The sequence below is a fragment of the Macrobrachium nipponense genome, chromosome 5, assembly GCF_015104395.2.
Source record: "Macrobrachium nipponense isolate FS-2020 chromosome 5, ASM1510439v2, whole genome shotgun sequence".
Lineage (NCBI taxonomy): Eukaryota > Metazoa > Arthropoda > Malacostraca > Decapoda > Palaemonidae > Macrobrachium > Macrobrachium nipponense.
Genome location: NC_061107.1, coordinates 53,304,960 through 53,323,881, shown reverse-complemented (window position 1 = coordinate 53,323,881; position 18,922 = coordinate 53,304,960). Strand labels below are relative to the sequence as shown.

The following is an 18,922-nucleotide window of genomic DNA, read 5'->3' as shown; positions in this document are numbered from 1 at the left end:
ATTTTAAGTTTTTTGTAAACTTAAGTGTTACAGTTTTGTTAACCCTCTTACGCCGAAGCCCTAAAAACCAAAACGTCTCCCGTATGCCGAGGCGGGTTTGGAGTGAGCGCGGAAGCGGAAAAAATAATTTTCAAAAAATCACAGTGCGCTAAGTTTTCAAGATTAAAAGTTCATTTATGGCTCCTTTTTTTGTCATTGTCTGAAGTTTAGTATGCAACCATCAGAAATGAAAAAAATATCATTATCATATATAAGTAATACAATATATGGTAGACAAAAAAATTCAAATATAATTGTATTCAAATCGAGCTGTGCGAAAAATAGTTAAAACTAACAAGTTACTTTTTTTATCATTGTATTGTAAACTAAATTTCGATCATTTTTATATATAAAACATTGTAAAACGATCAAAGCAACACAGAAAAAATATTATCACAAAATGATGCATGAATTCGTAACGCGCGGACGTAAAAAATTTTTTTTTTCAAAAATTCACCATAAATCTAAATATTGTTCTAGAGACTTCCAATTTGTTTCAAAATGAAGACAAATGATTGAATATTACGATACTGTAAGAGTGTTAGCTTAGAATTGCAGTTTTCGACCATTTCGGACAAGTTAAAGTTGACCAAATGTTGAAATTTTTATATATATTTTTTTGAATATGCAAATATTGCAAAAATGAGAAAAGCTACAACCTTCAATTATTTTTGTTTGTATTTTTCATGAATTTGCGCACATTTTCATATATAAAACTCTATAAAACGACTAATATGAAAAGGAGCAAATATTAGGAGAATGCGACGTATGCATTTCAGAGATTTGCGGCCGCGATTCGGCGCGCGGAGGGAAAGTAAGTTTTTTTTAATTCACTATAAATCTAAATATTGTGCTAGACACTTCGAATTTGTTTCAAAATGAAGATAAATGACTGTATATTACTAGATTGTAAGAGTTTTAGCTTACAATTGCGTTTTTCGACTATTTCGGTAGAGTCAAAGTTGACCGAACGTAGTTTCTTTTCTATTTATTGGGATTTATATGCAAATATTTCGAAAGAGAAAAGCTACAGCCTTCAAACATTTATTGTTGTATTCTACATGAAATTGCTCACATTTTCATATATAAAACTTTATGTAACGGCTACTTTTAAATGGTGCAAACATTTCGACAATCGCAAGAAAAAATTTCTTATTTTTTTCGGAAGAGTTACCGCGCGGACGTAAGGAAAATGTTTTTTTTTTTTCATAAATTCACAATAAATAGAAATATTGTGCTAGAGACTTCGAATTCGTTGCAAAATGAAGGTAAATGATTTTTTTCGACCATTTCGGTAGAGTCAAAGTTGACCGAAGGTTGAAATTTTTGCACTTATCGTTATTTATATGAAAATATATCAAAACTGATAAAAGCTAGAACCATGGTTTGTTTTTAGTTGTATTGTGCATGAAATTGCGCACATTTCCATATATAAAACTTTATGTCACGGCAAATTTAAAATGGTGCAAACATTAGTACAATCGCACGAAAAAAATTTATCGGAAGAGTTACCGCGCGGACGTAAGGAAAAAGTTTTTTCATAAATTCACCATAAATCGAAATATTGTGCTAGTCGTCCAATTTGTTGCAAAATGAAGGGAAATGATTGAATATTACTAGAATATAAGAGTTTTAGCTTACAATTTCGTTTTTCGACCATTTCGGTAGAGTGAAAGTTGACAGAAGGTTGAAATTTTTGCACTTATCGTTATTTATATGAAAATATTTCAAAACTGATAAATGCTACAATCATGAGTATTTTTTTGTTGTATTTTACATAAAATTGCACACATTTTCATATATAATACTTCATGTAACGGATAATTTAAAAAGGTGCAAAAATTATGTCAAAGTGACGAAATAATTTTTGAGATGTGTCACTGATACTTTTTAGTGCGATAAGAAAGAAATTCGCGCTTGCGCGCCTGCGTAACGATTGTAAACAAAACAACGCCTTGATCCGTGAACTCCCAGCATCTCCCAAGGCGCGTGATTCAAAAGTTTTTGGCTGGTAGGCCTATAAGTATTTTTCCGCGAATTTAAAAAAAAAAATTTTTGAGTCAACATATACTACGTCCAATCGGCATACGGGAGACATTTTGACTCGACGTTTAATACGTCCAATCGGCGTAAGAGGGTTAATGTGTTTTGTAAAGTTTAGTTTGTTTTTCTGACATTTTTTTTATGTGTTTCGTAAAGTTAAGTGTACGTATCTGCCGTTTGTCCTCCTCTGTCGCCACTTTCGGAGATATCCTCACTCGAAAGGTAAGCTTCCATATTTTATGTACAGTATTTCTTGTATACCATGTACATTAATAGACTTTATTTACAGGTTATTTTGCATTTTGTTATTAATTTAGGTATTGAATGGTCCAAATTGTTGTAGTATTTCATTGTTTATAGGTCAATTTAGCTTTATTATGAAATTTACTGGGGTGATTTTGGAGGGCTTGGAACGGATTAGCCATTTTACATGTAAAATGTGGTCCAAGATACAAAAAACTCATGATATGAAGGGCGCCTCGGAACGGATTAATTTCATATCTCGAGGTACTACTGTGTGTGTATATATATATATGTATATATATATAGTATATATATATAATATATATATATATATATATATATATATATATATATATATATTATATATGTATATATATAATATATATATATATATATATATATATATATATATATATATATATATATATATATATATATATATATATATATATATATATATATATATATATATCATATATAATATATTATATATAGTATCATATATATATGATTATTATATAGCTGGTTATGGATCCAAGGGAATTATTATCAGAATGCATTAGCATATAAAGATTTAGAAAAGGCATGAATAATAAGAAAAGGGGAAATAGGGAAAAAAGAACGAAATAATGATCTTACAGATAACAATGCAACCGAGAGTGTATGAAATAACCTTTTTTACCGCAAGCTGGACAGTAAAATCAACCAGATGACTGAGAGAACCTGAAACCCTGAAACATTGTTTACACATCCACAGACCTGTCACCTAGACTACAGAAAATTAATTGACACTACGCCCTTTCTGACACGTCGGAGTGCCGAGGATTATTTCCAACAGCCTATCCGGAGGAGGCCATCTGGCCAACGTTTAGTGAAATGATTCAGTGCTCTTTGTCTAAAGGAAGATGGGTTAGAAATCCTAGGCTCCTCCCTTCAGAGGACAAGCCTATGGATTTTAGCCAATGAGAGCAACAGTGCCCAGCCTACAAAGATGACCTACGAAAGCCTTAACCAGTGCCTATGATGATACACCCTCAAGGGTCGGAGTGTAGAAGATGGAGGCGTTTCCCAATGCGAAGCTTACCAATTACAATAGAAAAGTTGACAGGACGCGATTTTGAAGAACGGGCAATAACCACTCAAACACAAGGATCCTTTCAGAAAATGCCACACCCAAAATAAAATCAAGAACCCAGAAGCAGTGCTAGAAGGATTACATCCAAAATAAGAAGAACGTCATAATATTCCCTTAACTGTAGCAAACCTCATTAGTCTCATAAGGTTATGTAACAAAGATAGTAAATTTTGTTTTAATTGGGAATTTTTTGTACATAAGTTTGGCATGGCTGTGGGTAATCCCTTATCTCCCGTCCTTAGCAATATTTACATGGAATTTTTTTAGACGAAACTCTTACCAAAAATGTTGCCACAAAAAGTTACATGGTTTAGGTATGTGGATGATATTTTCTGTATTTGGCCAATTCACGAAAATCTCCAGGAATTCCTTAATAATCTCAATAATTTAGTCCCTTCCATAAAATTTACTGTAGAGGAAGAAAGAAATTGTAATTTTAATTTTCTTGGTGTAACTGTCCATAGAAATGATAGAAATTTCACCTATTCAGTCTTTTGGAAATCAGCTAACATTGCCTCTTTTGTTCATTACTACTCCAATCACCATCAAAATGTTAAATCCTCGGTTTTTTCTGGGATGTTCCTAAGGACTTTACGTGTCTGTAACCCGCAGTTTATTGACACTGATTAAAACTATTTATGATATTGCCTTTAAACTTAAATACCTAAGGACATTTGTAGATGTGGCATGGAAAAGCGCTAGAAAAAATTTCATTTAATTAATGACAAACCTGAATTTAGTAAGTATAACATCCTAAAATTACCCTATGATGAAAGTTTTAAAAATTCCTAGAATTTTAAAGCTTTTTAACGTAAATGTTGTTTCCAGCAATATTGTTAAGAGTTTAGTAATAAAAAAAATCTCCTAAAGATCTTCCAGACTGCATATAAAAACGTGTGATAAAGTCTGTTACAGACAAACCGGTAAATCTCTTTCACAACGACTCAAACAGCACCAATATTGTGTGAGAACTGGGCAAACATCGAATGTTAATATTATTCGTACAAATTTGAGATTTAGATTTGTCCTATTAACTGGAGTCGAGCGAGAGCCTTAATCCCATGTAATGACACAGTTAAAAGGAATATCATAAACTTTTGTATCAAGTGAAATAATGGAAATGTTCTGAATTTAAGTCTTGGTTTATTTAAACTTGATGCCTTCATAGTGAAAAAAGTTGTAGATAAATATAAGCAACAAAATTAATGTATTCAGTTTTTACATGTTTTGGACTCCCCTATTAGGGTTAAATTTATGTTTAGGTTTGTGACCATGTGATATGCGATAATCCTGGATTATCTCTTTGATTTTTACCCTTATGACAATTAATCATGTGGTATTCTTGATCTTCTTGTTTACCTGATAACTTTCTTTCCAACTGTATTTCATTTGTTCCTTGACATCTTAGGAAAGATGAAAGCGCTTGGATTTCCGACTATCATTTTCCTGTGGTATTCACTTGTTTAATGAAGTCACGTGCATCTACTGTGATTTTTAAGCATATATAAATATAAATATATATATATATATATATATATATATATATATATATATATATATATATATATATATATATATATATATATATATACATAATATTATATATATATATATATATATATATATATATATATATATATATATATATATATATATATATATATAGTTGCATCGCTCAATAAGTGTTTTAAAGGCCTTTTATCTGTATCTATCTATCTATCTATATAAATATATATATATATATATATATATATATATATATATATATATATATATATATATATATTTATATAGATAGATAGATAGATACAGATAAAAGGCCTTTAAAACACTTACTGAGCGATGCAACTATATATATATATATATATATATATATATATATATATATATATCTATATATATATATATATATGTATATATATATATATATATATATATATATATATATATATATATATATATTTATATTTATATATGCTTAAAAATCACAGTAGATGCACGTGACTTCATTAAACAAGTGAATACCACAGGAAAATGATAGTCGGAAATATATATATATATATATATATATATATATATATATATATATATATATATATATATATATATATATATATACATACATATATTTTGAGCACTTACTTTGGCATCTGGCAAGGTCGTGAAGGTTGCTAGGCCCCTCTAACCTGTTCCTCTAACTTTCTGGGGGTATACCAGGAGCCGTGGGACGGACAGAACTTGGGGGTGGCAAATGGGATTTGGCTTCCCATTGAAAGCCCATGTAGTACATCCATGGTTCGGTCCTAGGACCAGGACAGATGCATGCACCGGTGTTAGAGAGGGGACATGGGAGTCTTGAGGAGGGTCTCTCACCTGCAGAGAGAACTCAAGAGGATCACAACTTGGAAGGATCCTAAGATACTCTCCCAAGGACATGGACACCCCTGAGCTGCAGAGGTCCTACTTTGAGATTGCCAAACTGATTCATCAGTATAACAATCTCAGGGAAGAAACTTTGGCTGCTGATGAGAGTTCCTTCAGGCCTTGAAGAATTGGTCAGAGCCAGCAAAGAATCCTCACTTTCGATCAAGTTGCCAAGCGAGTTCTCTCGTCTCTGTGAGGGAGAACTCACTCTGGGCCAGCCACTCGTTCACATACTGCTTCCTCCACCTCTTCCTCATTGGAAGATATTCTGCAAGCCCTCGGAGAGGCCAATTCCGACGGCACAAGTTGACCTGGACTTAGTTCATCTCAGTCCAGGTCTGCCATTGGAATAGCCCCATGCAGGGCATCTCCCTCTTACATCAGGAGTCAGCGGCCATGGAAACAACTGCCATGGCCGTTTCAAGCTGTGGCTAACCTTAACAGCTGTTCCTGTCTGGAGCTTGAACTAGCACCTACCTAGCCCAACACCAGACAGCTAATCTGTGGGTAAACTTCAAGCTTAAATGTAGAGATGCAGTTCTATCCCAAGTCTCCAAGTTTGTTGGTCTCGAGTCGGTCTTGACCCTGCGGAATGGACTGTTACTGAGTTCTGCTTCTCTCTTCAACAGGGAGCAAGTGGATTGTCAGAAAGAGGGTGACAATGGCCGTCTCATCCACCATACAGTAACAAAGACCTGTGGGCCTTCACGTACCACGGCAGCCCAACCTTCAGGTCAGGCTGGCCCTACCTCTACAGGTCCAAGGAAACCCCAGAATCCTAAGGTCCCTTGTAGGAACAACCTGCCTTCTCCCCTGCCAGGAAGGGTGCAAACCAGCATACCTTTCAGTCCTCTGCCAAGCCAGGCAGAGGAGGTAAGGGAAAAAAGAGAGGAGGGCGCTAGGGCAGCGTTCCCTCCATATGCTACCACTGTTGGGGGTTACCTGTAAGCCACTAGGCAGCATGGCAGCAACATGGAGCAGACACCTGGGTAGGGAATGTCATTCAGGTGGGCTATTTACTTTCCTTCGAGTTTCCTCTACTTCTCACCAACCTTCCAGTCCATCTACAGACATACGTTCCCGTCTCACAGATGGACCTCATTCTTTAGGACAAGGTGAAGGTGATGCTGCAAAAGGAAACTGTGGAAGCCTTGGAAGATCAGTCCCTGGGTTTTTACAGCAGGATCTTTCTCGTAGAGAAAGCATCAAGGGGATAAAGACCAGTCATAGATCTATCTCCCCTGAACTGATTTGTATGCCAGACTCTATTCAAGATAGAAACAACACAGTCAGTGCTCGTGGCCATCAGGGAGTCCAACTTCATGATTACAGTGAATCTGTAGGATGAGTATTTGCAGATACCCATCCATCAGTCCTCCCACAAGCACCTTTGTTTTATCCTCAATGGGATGGTATACCAATTCAGGGCACTTTGTTTCAGGCTTTCAACTGCTCCCCATTTGTTCACGCAAGTGTTCACCTTTGTGTCGACTTGGGCCTATTAGCACAAGACGTGTCTTCTGAGGTACCTCAACGATCGGCTAGTCCTGGTGAACTCTCGTTTGAAGTTTCTTCAGGATAGTGATTGCCTTCTTGAATTTTGTTGCAGCCTAGGCATTGTGATAAATCTTGAGACATCAAACCCCATACTCAGAGGCTAATGTACCTGGCTGGGCATGCTAACGATATGGCAGCAGTGAAACACTCTCCCTCAGACCCTTGTATCAGCAGGTTCAGGGAAGCAGTGCAATCGTTTCTGTCCCAACATGAACAACCAGCTTGGATGTGGCAAGTCATTCTCTGTCACTTGTCATCTTTGGAGAAGCTGATCCCTCATTGGGGCCTTCATTCTTGTTTCCTTCAGCGGAGAATGAAGGAGCTCTCAGCTCAAGCAAGGAACCCACCCATTCCTCTCTTGAGTGAAGTGAGACAGGACTTAGTCTGGTGGCTAGACGACAGGAACCTCGTAATAGGAGTTCAGCTCTATATTCCCCCTACCGTAATGCTTCTATTCTTGGAAGCTTTGAGGGAAGATAGGGCACACACCTGGAGGAGTTACCAGCCTCTGGAGTGTGGAATCAGAATGACAGGCTCTTCCATATCAACATCCTGGAACTCAAGGTGGCCTTCCTAGCTCTCCAAGAATTCCAGGACTGAGTGATGGGTCACTTTAAGATACTGATGAGCTGAACTGTACTGAATATGGAACTTAGGCCAAAGGCCAAGTGTTGGGACCTATGAGGCCATTCAGCGCTGAAACGGAAACAGACAGTAAAAGTATTGATAGGTGTAACAGGAGGAAAACCACGCAATTGTACTATGAAGCAATTGTTAGGAGAGGGTGGAAAGTAAAATTAAATAAAGAGAATATGAAAGGAGGTACAGTAAAAGGATCAAAAGGGGTTGAAGCTAGGGGCCGAAGGCAAGCTGCAAAAAAACTTAAGTAATGCCTACAGTGCACTGCATGAGGTGCACTGACGACACTAGTCCCCTACAGGGATGGTACTGATTAGCGACAATTCCATGGTAGTGGCATACATCAACAAACAAGGGGGACTAAAGCCTGGTACACACTATGCCATCACGTATCAGCCATGTGATGCAGTAGTGGTGTTGAAAAAAATTAATAGCGGCCAAACTATACTGCAACACTACTCACTTGTTTTCGCGCGCGAGCTGCTCAGTTTTAGTTCAGCTTTCATCAAGTCAGGATGCCTGGCAATGATGTACTTTGCCAGGAGACTCTACTGTGGGGTATAGTTGCTCTGTGTGCTACAAAAAAGAAACTTTTGAGGAAGAAACGTAGAACCTTGTGGTGTAAGCAATGGCTTTCTCGGCGACCTCTCAAGGGAAGCTTCAATGAAATATTTTTGGAGCTACATGTCGAAAATCCAACAGACTTCGAAAATTACACAAGAATGCCAATCCCAGCATTTTATAAATTGTTGGAAAAAATTGAACCGTACATTTGTAAGCAGGACACCAGCTTTCGAGACAGCATATCACCAGGAGCTCGTCTGGAGGCTACACTACGCTTTCTTGCAGCTGGAGGATCGTATACAAGCCTCCAATATTCAACCAGGATTTCAAAACAGAGCCTCGGTCTAATCATCCCCGAAACCTGTGAAGCCATTTATAATGTCCTTAGGGAGGACTTTTTGAAGGTAAGGTTCAAATATAGATACAAAGTACACATATATTCTTTTATTACAATGACAATAATACTAGTACTAATATTAAGAAAGTATAAAAAAAAATGTCCTTCTTGGAAATTATTAAACAAGACACCAGAAATGAATAATATGAAGTGGCATTCATTCATGACAAATAAATAGGCAATGTAGAAACTTAATCATAAAATAACTCCTCTTAATGCTAAGATTGTTATGAAATAACTTGCAGTAACAGATTTTTTTTTTAAAACAGTGACACAAGCGTACAACATAAATCCTCAGAAAGAAAATACATGTTGTGGACAACATAACTTCCTACCTCATGCCATGAAACTATCACAACCCCCTACTCACACTACTCAATGGTCCCTGGTTAGATTACCCATGTGAAGAACATTGCATATTAGTTTTTTGGCTAGCTTCTGTTGTATATCACTCATGTTCTTCAGTTCACTATCAACAAACCTAGATATATCAAGCATTGGCTCACGGTTGTTGGGACTGGGAAGGGATGATAGTTTATTGAGAGCAAGTGCCATTACGTTATCAATTTCATCAACTTGGTTCCGCTTCTTTGAAGTTCCACCGGAATTACAGGAAGGGAAAGGGGAGGGAGTACGCGAGGGAGCAACAGAAGAGGCAGATGTCAGGCTTGGTGTGGGTGGAGGAGAGGGTATGTCTTGTGACTCATCGACAGAAGTTACCACTTCATCAAGCTGTGGATAAATAAATTCAATTGTATATTAATATTAAGGGTTTTAGTTTTGCCTATATGTGTATTTAAAAATGATGCTTAATTTATCACCCCCATCTTTTCAGATGCCATCAACTCCAGGTGAATGGAAGGCAGTAGTGAAACAGTTTGGGAAATGGAATTTTCCTCACTGCGTTGGAGCGGTGGATGGGAAACACATCGCTATACGGCCTCCAAAAGAGAGTGGATCCTACTACTTCAATTATAAGGGTTCACACAATATAGTTCTCATGGCTGTAGTGAATGCAAACTATGAATTTATGTATGTAGATGTAGGGACAAATGGAAGAATTTCAGGTGGTGGTGTATGGGCAAACTCAACTCTGCGTGCACAGCTGCAGGACGGAGCAATGGGCCTTCCTGCAGATGAAAAGCTGAGTGATAGCCACAGAACCCTGCCAATTGTCTTTATAGGTGACGATGCCTTCCCATTCAAGAGATACTTCATGAAACCGTATCCATTTAAGCATCAAAATAATGAGCAAAACATTTTCTCCAACAGGCTTTCAAGAGCAAGGCGTGTCGTTGAGAATGCATTTGGCATTATGTCAAATAAGTTTTGCATTCTCCTGAGAGCAATAAATTTGAGCCCTGATAAGGTAAAAATAATTGTTCTTGCCTGCACAGCCCTGCACAATTTCTTGCACAGGGAACATGAATCATTCTGTACACCCGTTGGTAGTTTGGACAACGAGAATGTTGTGGATGGAGAGGTAACACCCGCGGCATGGCGTGATTATGGGCAGGTTCTGCCTTTGGAGAGACTACAGAGGCATCCCACAAATGAGGCAAAAGCTGTCAGGAAAGAGTTCATGGAGTATTTTAATGAGGAAGGTGCTGTTCCATGGCAACAACGTATGTGCGGCATATGGTAGAGAGAGAGAATAATTCTGTCATTTATGTATGTTAATAAGTAATGCTTTGTCATTTATGTATGTTAATAAGTATTTAAATTATATTTATGCTGGAGTACGCTTTGTCAAATATGTATGCTAATAGTTAATATGTATTTAAATTATAGTTATGCTGGAGTACAAGTGCACACAATAAAATTATGAACTTACTTGTGCAGTAGTAATTTCTCCTTCATCGAAGTTGGAAGTAGATGCACGAGCTTCTCCGTCAACCAGGAAATGCAGCTCGTCAAAACACCACAACTTCGAAGTGTAGAGCTCTTCCGTGCCAGCTCCAGACTTCTGTGATGCCTTGATCACAGACATTTCCCTGTAGAATTGTGTCTTCAGGGTGTGCGGCTTTTTGGTAATGTCTTCATTCCGCAAATTACAATCTACAAAACTAGACAAATCCGACTTTATGGTATCCAAGCTTGCACAGCTCCTGATGTTTCTATTCTTGTACTGCTTGGATTTTATATTCCAAACAGACGGATGTCCCTTTAGTAATTCTATGAAATATAAGGTGTTTGTCCTAGTCCACTCTAGGGGTTTGGCGGGTGGTGGTGATTGAGCCATCGGCACTGAAGCTGAAGGAACGTCCTGCCACTCTGAATGATAACGCAACACTGAGCTGAGTAATGAAATGGCTCGGACCCATCAACACATTAATGATGCAGCTTCATGTTGAAAAAGTCGTTTTTCAATGCATCCATCTAAAACTGCGAGCATCATGATGAATAGTGTATGGGGCTTAATATCTCTTCAGTTTCATCAGTTGACAATGCAACCGCAAGAGTGAGCAGTAGCACACTCAGAGGAGTTGTCAGCCAAATGCATCCTAGGCAAGAGAGGAATGTACCGGCAGACAAACTCAGCCTTCAGGGTCAAGTGATAAGGACAGAATGGTCCCAACACCCAAAAGTCATAGAGAGTTCGAGCTTTGGGGACATCCTGTAATAAACTTATTTGCAACCTGGCACAACAGGAAGTTGCCAGTGTTCTGCTCCATTGTACCAGACCCTTGGGCTGCAGCAGAGGATGCCTTCCAGCAACCTTGGGACAATCTCAACATATGCTTTTCCCGCATTTTAAAAACCTTATTCATCAGGTGATCAACGGGGTAATGATCACCACAAATCTCAGAATGACCCAGGTGGCTCCAAAATGGCCACATGCCAAATGGTACTCGGTCCTGCTAGCTCTGCTATCCGAGGCACCAAGAGAAATTTCTCCCTGGCACAACCTCTTTTACCAACTCCAATAGTGAGGTCCCAACAGTCCATAGAGTCCCTATCCCTTCACGGTTGGAGACTATCCAGCAACTCTTAAGAGCGAAAGGCTTTTCTCACTGATCACCATCAGAGATGTCAGGATATCTTTGGAATTCTCTATAGACGCCTGTGGTTGTGTCGTGGAAGGTTTCTCTCCGGTCAGAGCTACTAAAGCACTCAACAAAATATTGGGCTGCTTAGCATTAAGCAGCCTAATATCTTGTTGAATTTTTAAATAAAGGAAAATTTATTAAGAAATTTCGTCAGTCCATTAGGCTGCTTACAGCAAGTAGATTAAGAGGTGGAGCTTAGACACTCAACAAGGAGAGAGCTCTCAGTCACTTATTTGGAGGTTTAATAAAAGCCTGTAGTATATATTTTTTGGTCAGCACTCCCACCGCAATTTTTCCCTACCATATATCACTTTATTGCCCCCTACAATCTTAATATGGGCCAAGAAGGTGATTTGAGTCTACAAATTATAGCAGAGAGATGTGCATTGAAGCCATCTGGCCTTAAAACAAAGCAGATATCAGATCAGATGGGTATGAGGAGATGGTCAGTTCGATGCTGGGTTGACAGATTAACAAAGGTGGCAACCATGAGCTTCCATCTCAGAAAACGCACCCTGGTATGCCTAAGAAGATCGAAGTTTGACAGTTCTCAAGTGTCAATTACTTTCTAGTTGACTCTTGAGAACAGTCAAATTTCGATAAGAAAACCTCTGATCGAAGTTTGACAGTTCTCAAGTGTCAATTACTTTCTAATTTGACTCTTGAGAATGTCAAACTTCAATCAGAGGTCTTCTTAGGCATACCAGGGCGCTTTTTCGGAGATGGAATCTCAAAGTTGCCACCTTCGTTAAATCTGGCAACCCACCGTCGAATTGAATGCCTCCTCACACCTAGCTGGTGTGATATCTGCTTTGTTTTAAGGCCAAATTGCTTCTTGGCCCATATTAAGGTCACACAAGGGGCAATAAAGTGATACATGGTAGGCAAAAATTGCAGTGGGAGCGCTGACTAAAAAGGTAGTGGGCTGTCTCTGCCCAGCTCTCACCTCATACATGCAGGAGTTGCCAGATCTCACAGATTCCTTGCTTATAATCTTTGTTTTTAACCGGTTACCAGCTGGTGCCTGGAAAATATCCTATTGTTAAGACTGAAGGTTTGTTCCACATATGAAGAAAAATATATACTGGCTCTTATTAAACTTCCAAACACATGACTGAGAGCTCTCTCTCCTTGTCGAGTGTCTAAGCTCCACCCCTTTCTCTACATGATGTAAGCGGACTAATGCACTTACAAAATTTCTTCCCAACTTTTCCTTTCCTTCAAAATTCGACAAGATATTAGACCGTTTGATGAGGACTGAATTTAGCAGGTAGCACACTTTCTCATCTTCCTTCACCGAGAGAAGCATCTCCGTTTCAGCAATTAAGGGCTGCAGAGCCAACCTGAGCCTAATCCTAGGTCTAAAGACAGATATCTCTTCCTCATTGGAGATCTCCATACTGATGAAAGGCTTTGAAGTCTTGTCCTCCCAGGGAACTCAAGCCCCGAATAGAAGCAAGTCCTGCCCTCTCTCTAGCAAGGGAAAAGGGGTTGGTGATAAAACTAATCTGTTGCTTACTTTTAGTTTGACTGTCTCTAACAGTGTTCTTCCAAGCCTTTTTTGAAATAATGTTGCTTCCAAACCCATTGCTTCAAAAAGCCTAGAAGTCTGACATTTGAGCACACAATTGTTTCCCTGATCAGAGGCATGAGACTATTTCCTTTGCTCAACATTGCATGTTCAGGAAATTCCTAGGTGAGTTGAACCTCCAGTCAATTATGAAGCTTACTCAGATCCACCCATCAATAAGCAAATCTTTCCTGTTTGTTTGTTTGTATGATGTTTTTACGTTGCATGGAACCAGTGGTTATTCAGCAACAGGACCAACAGCTTTACATGACTTCCAAACCACACTGAGAGTGAACTTCTATCACCAAAAATACACATCTCTCACACCTCAATGGAATGCCCGATAACTGAACTTGCAGCCACCTCTGTGGTACGCCAACACCATACCAACCATGCCACAGGTGCTCAAGGCTTTCCTATGTAAAGATTGATGGTCTGTATTTGTGTAGGAATAAATGACATATTTTGGATGTAATTTGTATTTTTCCTAACATACAAATCTGAGGTCTTTACATACATTGTCCACCTCTAGCCACCCTTGATTCTAAAACCAGGGCTTTTAGGTAGTGGTACCTCGAGATACGAGTTTAATTCGTTCCAGAACCGAGCTCGTAAGTCAATCGGCTCGTATCTTAAACGAATTTCTCCCATTTAAAATAACTGAATTCAATTTAATCCGTTCCGGACCTATGAAAAATCCCCAAACCATTGTAAATTATGAATAAAGATATGTTTTTAAATAACAAATAAACATATATAATTAACAAATACATAACAAAATATGAAATAAAGAAATAAAAGAGTTATTTAGCATAATAGTCTTACTTTGGAGACAGACGAGTGCGGCTAACGGAGGTGAACGGCGAGGAGGAGGGAGGGGGGAAGGGATGTAGGCACTCTAGACACGTACGTAAACGGCTCTTTTTTAGAACTTAAAACTATTTTCGTAACTTTAAAACTAAAACTACACTTTCCTTATTTCAAATGAAAGAAAAAACTTAAAACAATGCACTTAACTTTAAACTTAAACTAAGCTTAACATTTATGTAAATTTAATTATCACTTGTTTTTGCCTTCTTGGCTGCACTTTTTGTACTTTCACTCGCAGCTCTTTTCAATAAAAATGTATCCAGAACTTTGCTTTTGCCTGCCTTTCAAAATGCTTCGAAAATGTGACAAACAAGTGTCATTAAAAAGCGCTGAAGCACGACCAGTTGCCACTTTTTCTGGGTGCTTCTTTTCAATGAAATTTGACAGCTTTTCCCACATTGCCAGCATGTCTTTAATTTCACCTGTAGAAATCACTTCCTCCGGCTCTTCCTCCTCCTCACTCATGTTAATCTCTTCCAGAACCTTCGTGTGTTGCATCATCTGCAGCTCCTTCAACTCCTCAGTTGAGAGTTCCTCCTCATGTTCTTCGACGAGTTCGTTGACGTCACCCTCATCTACCTCCAGACCCATTGACTTTCCGAGAGATACAATCTCCTCCAACTCTTCTTGCTCGGTCTCGGGCTCAAACCCTTCGAAATCTCTTTCTGCAACAGCATCAGGCCATAACTTTTTCCATGCAGAGTTCAACGTTCGTCTTGTTACCCCTTGCCATGCCAAGTCAGTCAATGATACGTAGACAGATCACAATGTTGTAGTGATCTTTCCAAAACTCTCGAAGGGTTAGATTTGTGTTTTCCGTCACTTCAAAGCAGCGGCGGAACAAGTGCTTCGTGTACAGCTTTTTGAAGTTGGAAATGACCTGCTGATCCATCGGCTGTAGGATTGAAGTCGTATTGGGTGGGAGGTAGAGAACTTTGATAAACTGGAACTCCTCCAGAATATCATCTTCAAGACCAGGTGGGTGGGCTGGAGCATTATCAAGGATGAGCAATGCTTTCATCGTGAGTTTATTTTCTTGCAGATACGTCTTCACTGCAGGGCCAAAGACGAGATTTACCCAGTCAGTAAAAAACTGCCGCGTAACCCATGCCCTAGCATTGGCGCGCCACATAACGTGCAATTTTTCTTTCAGTATCTTGTGCGTCTTGAAGGCCCGAGGATTTTCCGAATGATAAACTAGCAGTGGCTTCACTTTACAATCACCGCTAGCATTTGCACATAATGCAAGGGTCAGACGGTCCTTCATGGGTTTATGGCCTGGCATCATCATCTCCTCTGCTGTGATGTAAGTCCTCCGTGGCATTTTCTTCCAAAATAGGCCCGTTTCATCGCAGTTGAACACCTGTTGCGGGATGTAGCCTTCCCTCGCAACAAGCGCAGCAAACTTTTGGATGTACGTATCGGCTGCTTTCACATCTGCACTCGCAGCTTCGCCATGCCTCACCACTGAATGGATCCCAGTTCTCTTCTTAAAATTATCAAACCAGCCATGGCTTGCCTTAAACGCTTCTTCTGATGCCTCTTTAGAAGTTGATGCTTCTTTCTTCACTAAGTCGGCATAAATACTCAGTGCCGTCTCCGTCACTGTATCTCCTGCCAACTCCTTCTCTTTCACCCACACGAGCAGAAGCTTCTCCATTTCCTTGTGGATATTTGTCCTTAATTGGGAAAGAATTGTGGTTCCTTTTGCTGGTGTAGCACTCGATGGCATCGTTCTGCTTCAATATTGTACAAATTGTCGATGTACTACGGTCATAGATCTTTGCGAGTTCAATCACTCGTGCGCCACGCTCATGTTTTTCTATTATTTCTTGCTTTAGTTCTATCAACATCATCCTCTTCTTCCTGTCACCATTGTCCTTAGCACTCACTTTCTTTGGCCCCATGATAACGCACAAAAAAGTTCAGTAATCACGCAAAAATCAAGCAAAAAAGAGTACAGCGCACAAGATACACTTTGATTCAAGCGGGTAACACGTGCGAGTGAGCGAGAGATGCTCTCGGATGATGCTCGACCCTGCGCGCCAACTAGCGGGACGCTCCGGAAACACGGCTCGTATCTCGGATTTGGGCTCGTATCTTGAACGAAAATATGGCCCGAGCTCCAGCTCGTATCTCAAAAAACTCGTATGTTAGGCTGCTCGTATCTCGAGGTACCACTGTACGTGGTTGTGTAACTCAGTGAAGGGAGGTGGTGAAGGTACCCCTTGCCCTTCCCACCAGTAGTTCTGTCAACCTTGTTGTGCACAATACCCTGCTTCAGCTTGCGCTGAAGGTAATTCTTGTAAAGACCTCAGGTTTGTATGTTAGGAAAAATTATATTGTTAAACTACAATAAAGTTTTGTACATACTTACCTGGCAGATATATACTTAGCTATAGTCTCCGACGTTCCCGACAGAATTTCAAATCTCGCGGCACACGCGACAGGTAGGTCAGGTGGTCTACCTTACCCGCCGCTGGGTGGCGGATGTACGAACCACTCCCGTTTGCTTGTCAGATTTTTCTCTTCCACCTGTCTCCTGAGGGGAGGCTGGGTGGGCCATTAATCGTATATATCTGCCAGGTAAGTATGTACAAAACTTTATTGTAGTAACTATCATTTTTGACATGAACTTCCCTGACAGATATATACTTAGCTGATTGGCACCCTTGGTGGAGGGTAAGAGACAGCTAAATAATACAGGAAAGACGGGAAACAACTAATGTTGTAGGATATAAAAACCTTGGTTCTCACCTTTTCAGGATGAAGACTTCATAGATACTGTCTCTGAGTCTGCATTGCCTGGAGAGCTACAGCTAGGACGTGACCTGATGCTGAAAGACTCTCGGATCTACCACTGGGATATGTGATCCCCTATTGTGGTAGAATTCAAGTCGGATCCTGTTAGAGGGACCTTGTCCTCTTACCTAACAGATCCTTACCACTACCTCTGCAAGGAGCCAAAACCCACCAGACCACCTAACCAAAATACAAAGGGTTAATATTACGACAAAAAGAGGTACCTCCTGCAACCTCTTTCAGACAACCAAAAAAAAAAAAACACCAATATAAAATATAGGGTAACATATAAAAAAAAAAATTTACACAGGATAAGTTTCAGCTCCCTGCCCCAGCACCGAATCCGCCGATACGAAAGGACCCAAGGCGAAGCATTTATCATATGTGATTTTTACATCACGTAGGTAGTGGTTTGCGAAAACCGATTGGCATCTCCAAAAAGTCGCCTCCATCAAGTTCCGCACAGACATATTTTTTCTGAATGCAAGCGAAGTTGCAATGGCTCTCACCTCGTGAGCTTTCACTTTCAGTAGTCTAAAATGTTCTTCCTTACAGGCAACATGTGCCTCTGTAATAAGGCTTCTCAGAAAAAAGGAAAGAGCATTCTTCGACATGGGCCGAGTGGGGTCCTTTACGGAGCACCAAAGCACATCTTGATTAGCCTTAAGTTGTTCCTTCCTCTTAAGGAAATACTTCATAATTCTCATAGGGCAAAGAGTTCTTTCAGGCTCTTCCCCTACTAGAAAAGATAAACTACGAACTTCAAAGCTCCTGGGCCAAGGGCGTGATGGGTTTTCATTCTTTGCAAGGAAACTTGGAAGAAACGAACACACCATAGAATCTTCCTTAAACCCTACATTGCCCTCAATAGCTTGGAGCTCACTCACTCTCTTAGCTGTAGCTAGGGCCAAAAGGAAGATAGCCTTCTTCGTCAGATCCTTGAAAGAGGCTAAGCCAGGAGGTTCGAATCTAGACGATCCAAGGAATTGTAGAACTACGTCTAGATTCCAGTTCGGTACCACATGAGGACGCTTAATGGTTTCAAATGATCTAATAAGATCATGCAGGTCCTTATCATCAGATATATTTAAGCCTCTATGCCGAAATACCGCCGCCAACATACTGCGGTATCCCTTAATAGTTGACACAACAAGATGACATTCTTCTTTGAGGAAAATAAGGAAATCCGCAATTTGGGTCACAGAGGTACTGGAAGAGGAAATGTTCTTCCTCTTGCACCAACGTCTGAAGACATCCCACTTTGACTGGTATACACGCAAGGTGGAAGGTCTCCTCGCTCTTGCGATTGCTTTAGCAGCTGTTGCTGAAAAGCCTTTCGCTCTGACCAAACTTTGGACAGTCTGAAGCCAGTCAGACTGAGAGCGAGGAGATTTTTGTGGTACCTGTCGAAGTGGGGTTGTCTGAGTAGATTGCTCCTTAGCGGGAGCGATCTTGGAAGGTCCACCAACCATTCCAGTACCTCTGTGAACCATTCTTGGGCCGGCCAAAAGGGAGCGATTAAGGTCATTCTTGTTGAATCGGACTCTACGAACTTCTTGATGGTTAGCCCCAGGATCTTGAAGGGGGGA

The 18,922-nt window shown here is 39.6% G+C and overlaps 2 protein-coding genes across 2 annotated transcripts in view; both read right to left on the bottom strand.

Annotated features, from left to right (window-relative positions):
- Nucleotides 1-9,596, bottom strand: part of LOC135215785 (uncharacterized protein K02A2.6-like) — a 35,375-nt gene extending 25,779 nt beyond the window's left edge. The window contains exon 1 of the mRNA XM_064250736.1: nt 9,440-9,596. Within this exon, the coding sequence (XP_064106806.1) occupies nt 9,440-9,596 (157 nt within the window). The remainder of the gene's footprint in view (nt 1-9,439) is intronic.
- Nucleotides 9,597-15,270: 5,674 nt separating this feature from the next.
- LOC135215784 (tigger transposable element-derived protein 1-like) lies at nt 15,271-16,263 on the bottom strand. Its single transcript, XM_064250734.1, has one exon. It carries the CDS (start codon nt 16,261-16,263, stop codon nt 15,271-15,273), a length of 993 nt encoding a protein of 330 aa, XP_064106804.1.
- Between the last annotated feature and the right edge of the window lie 2,659 nt (nt 16,264-18,922).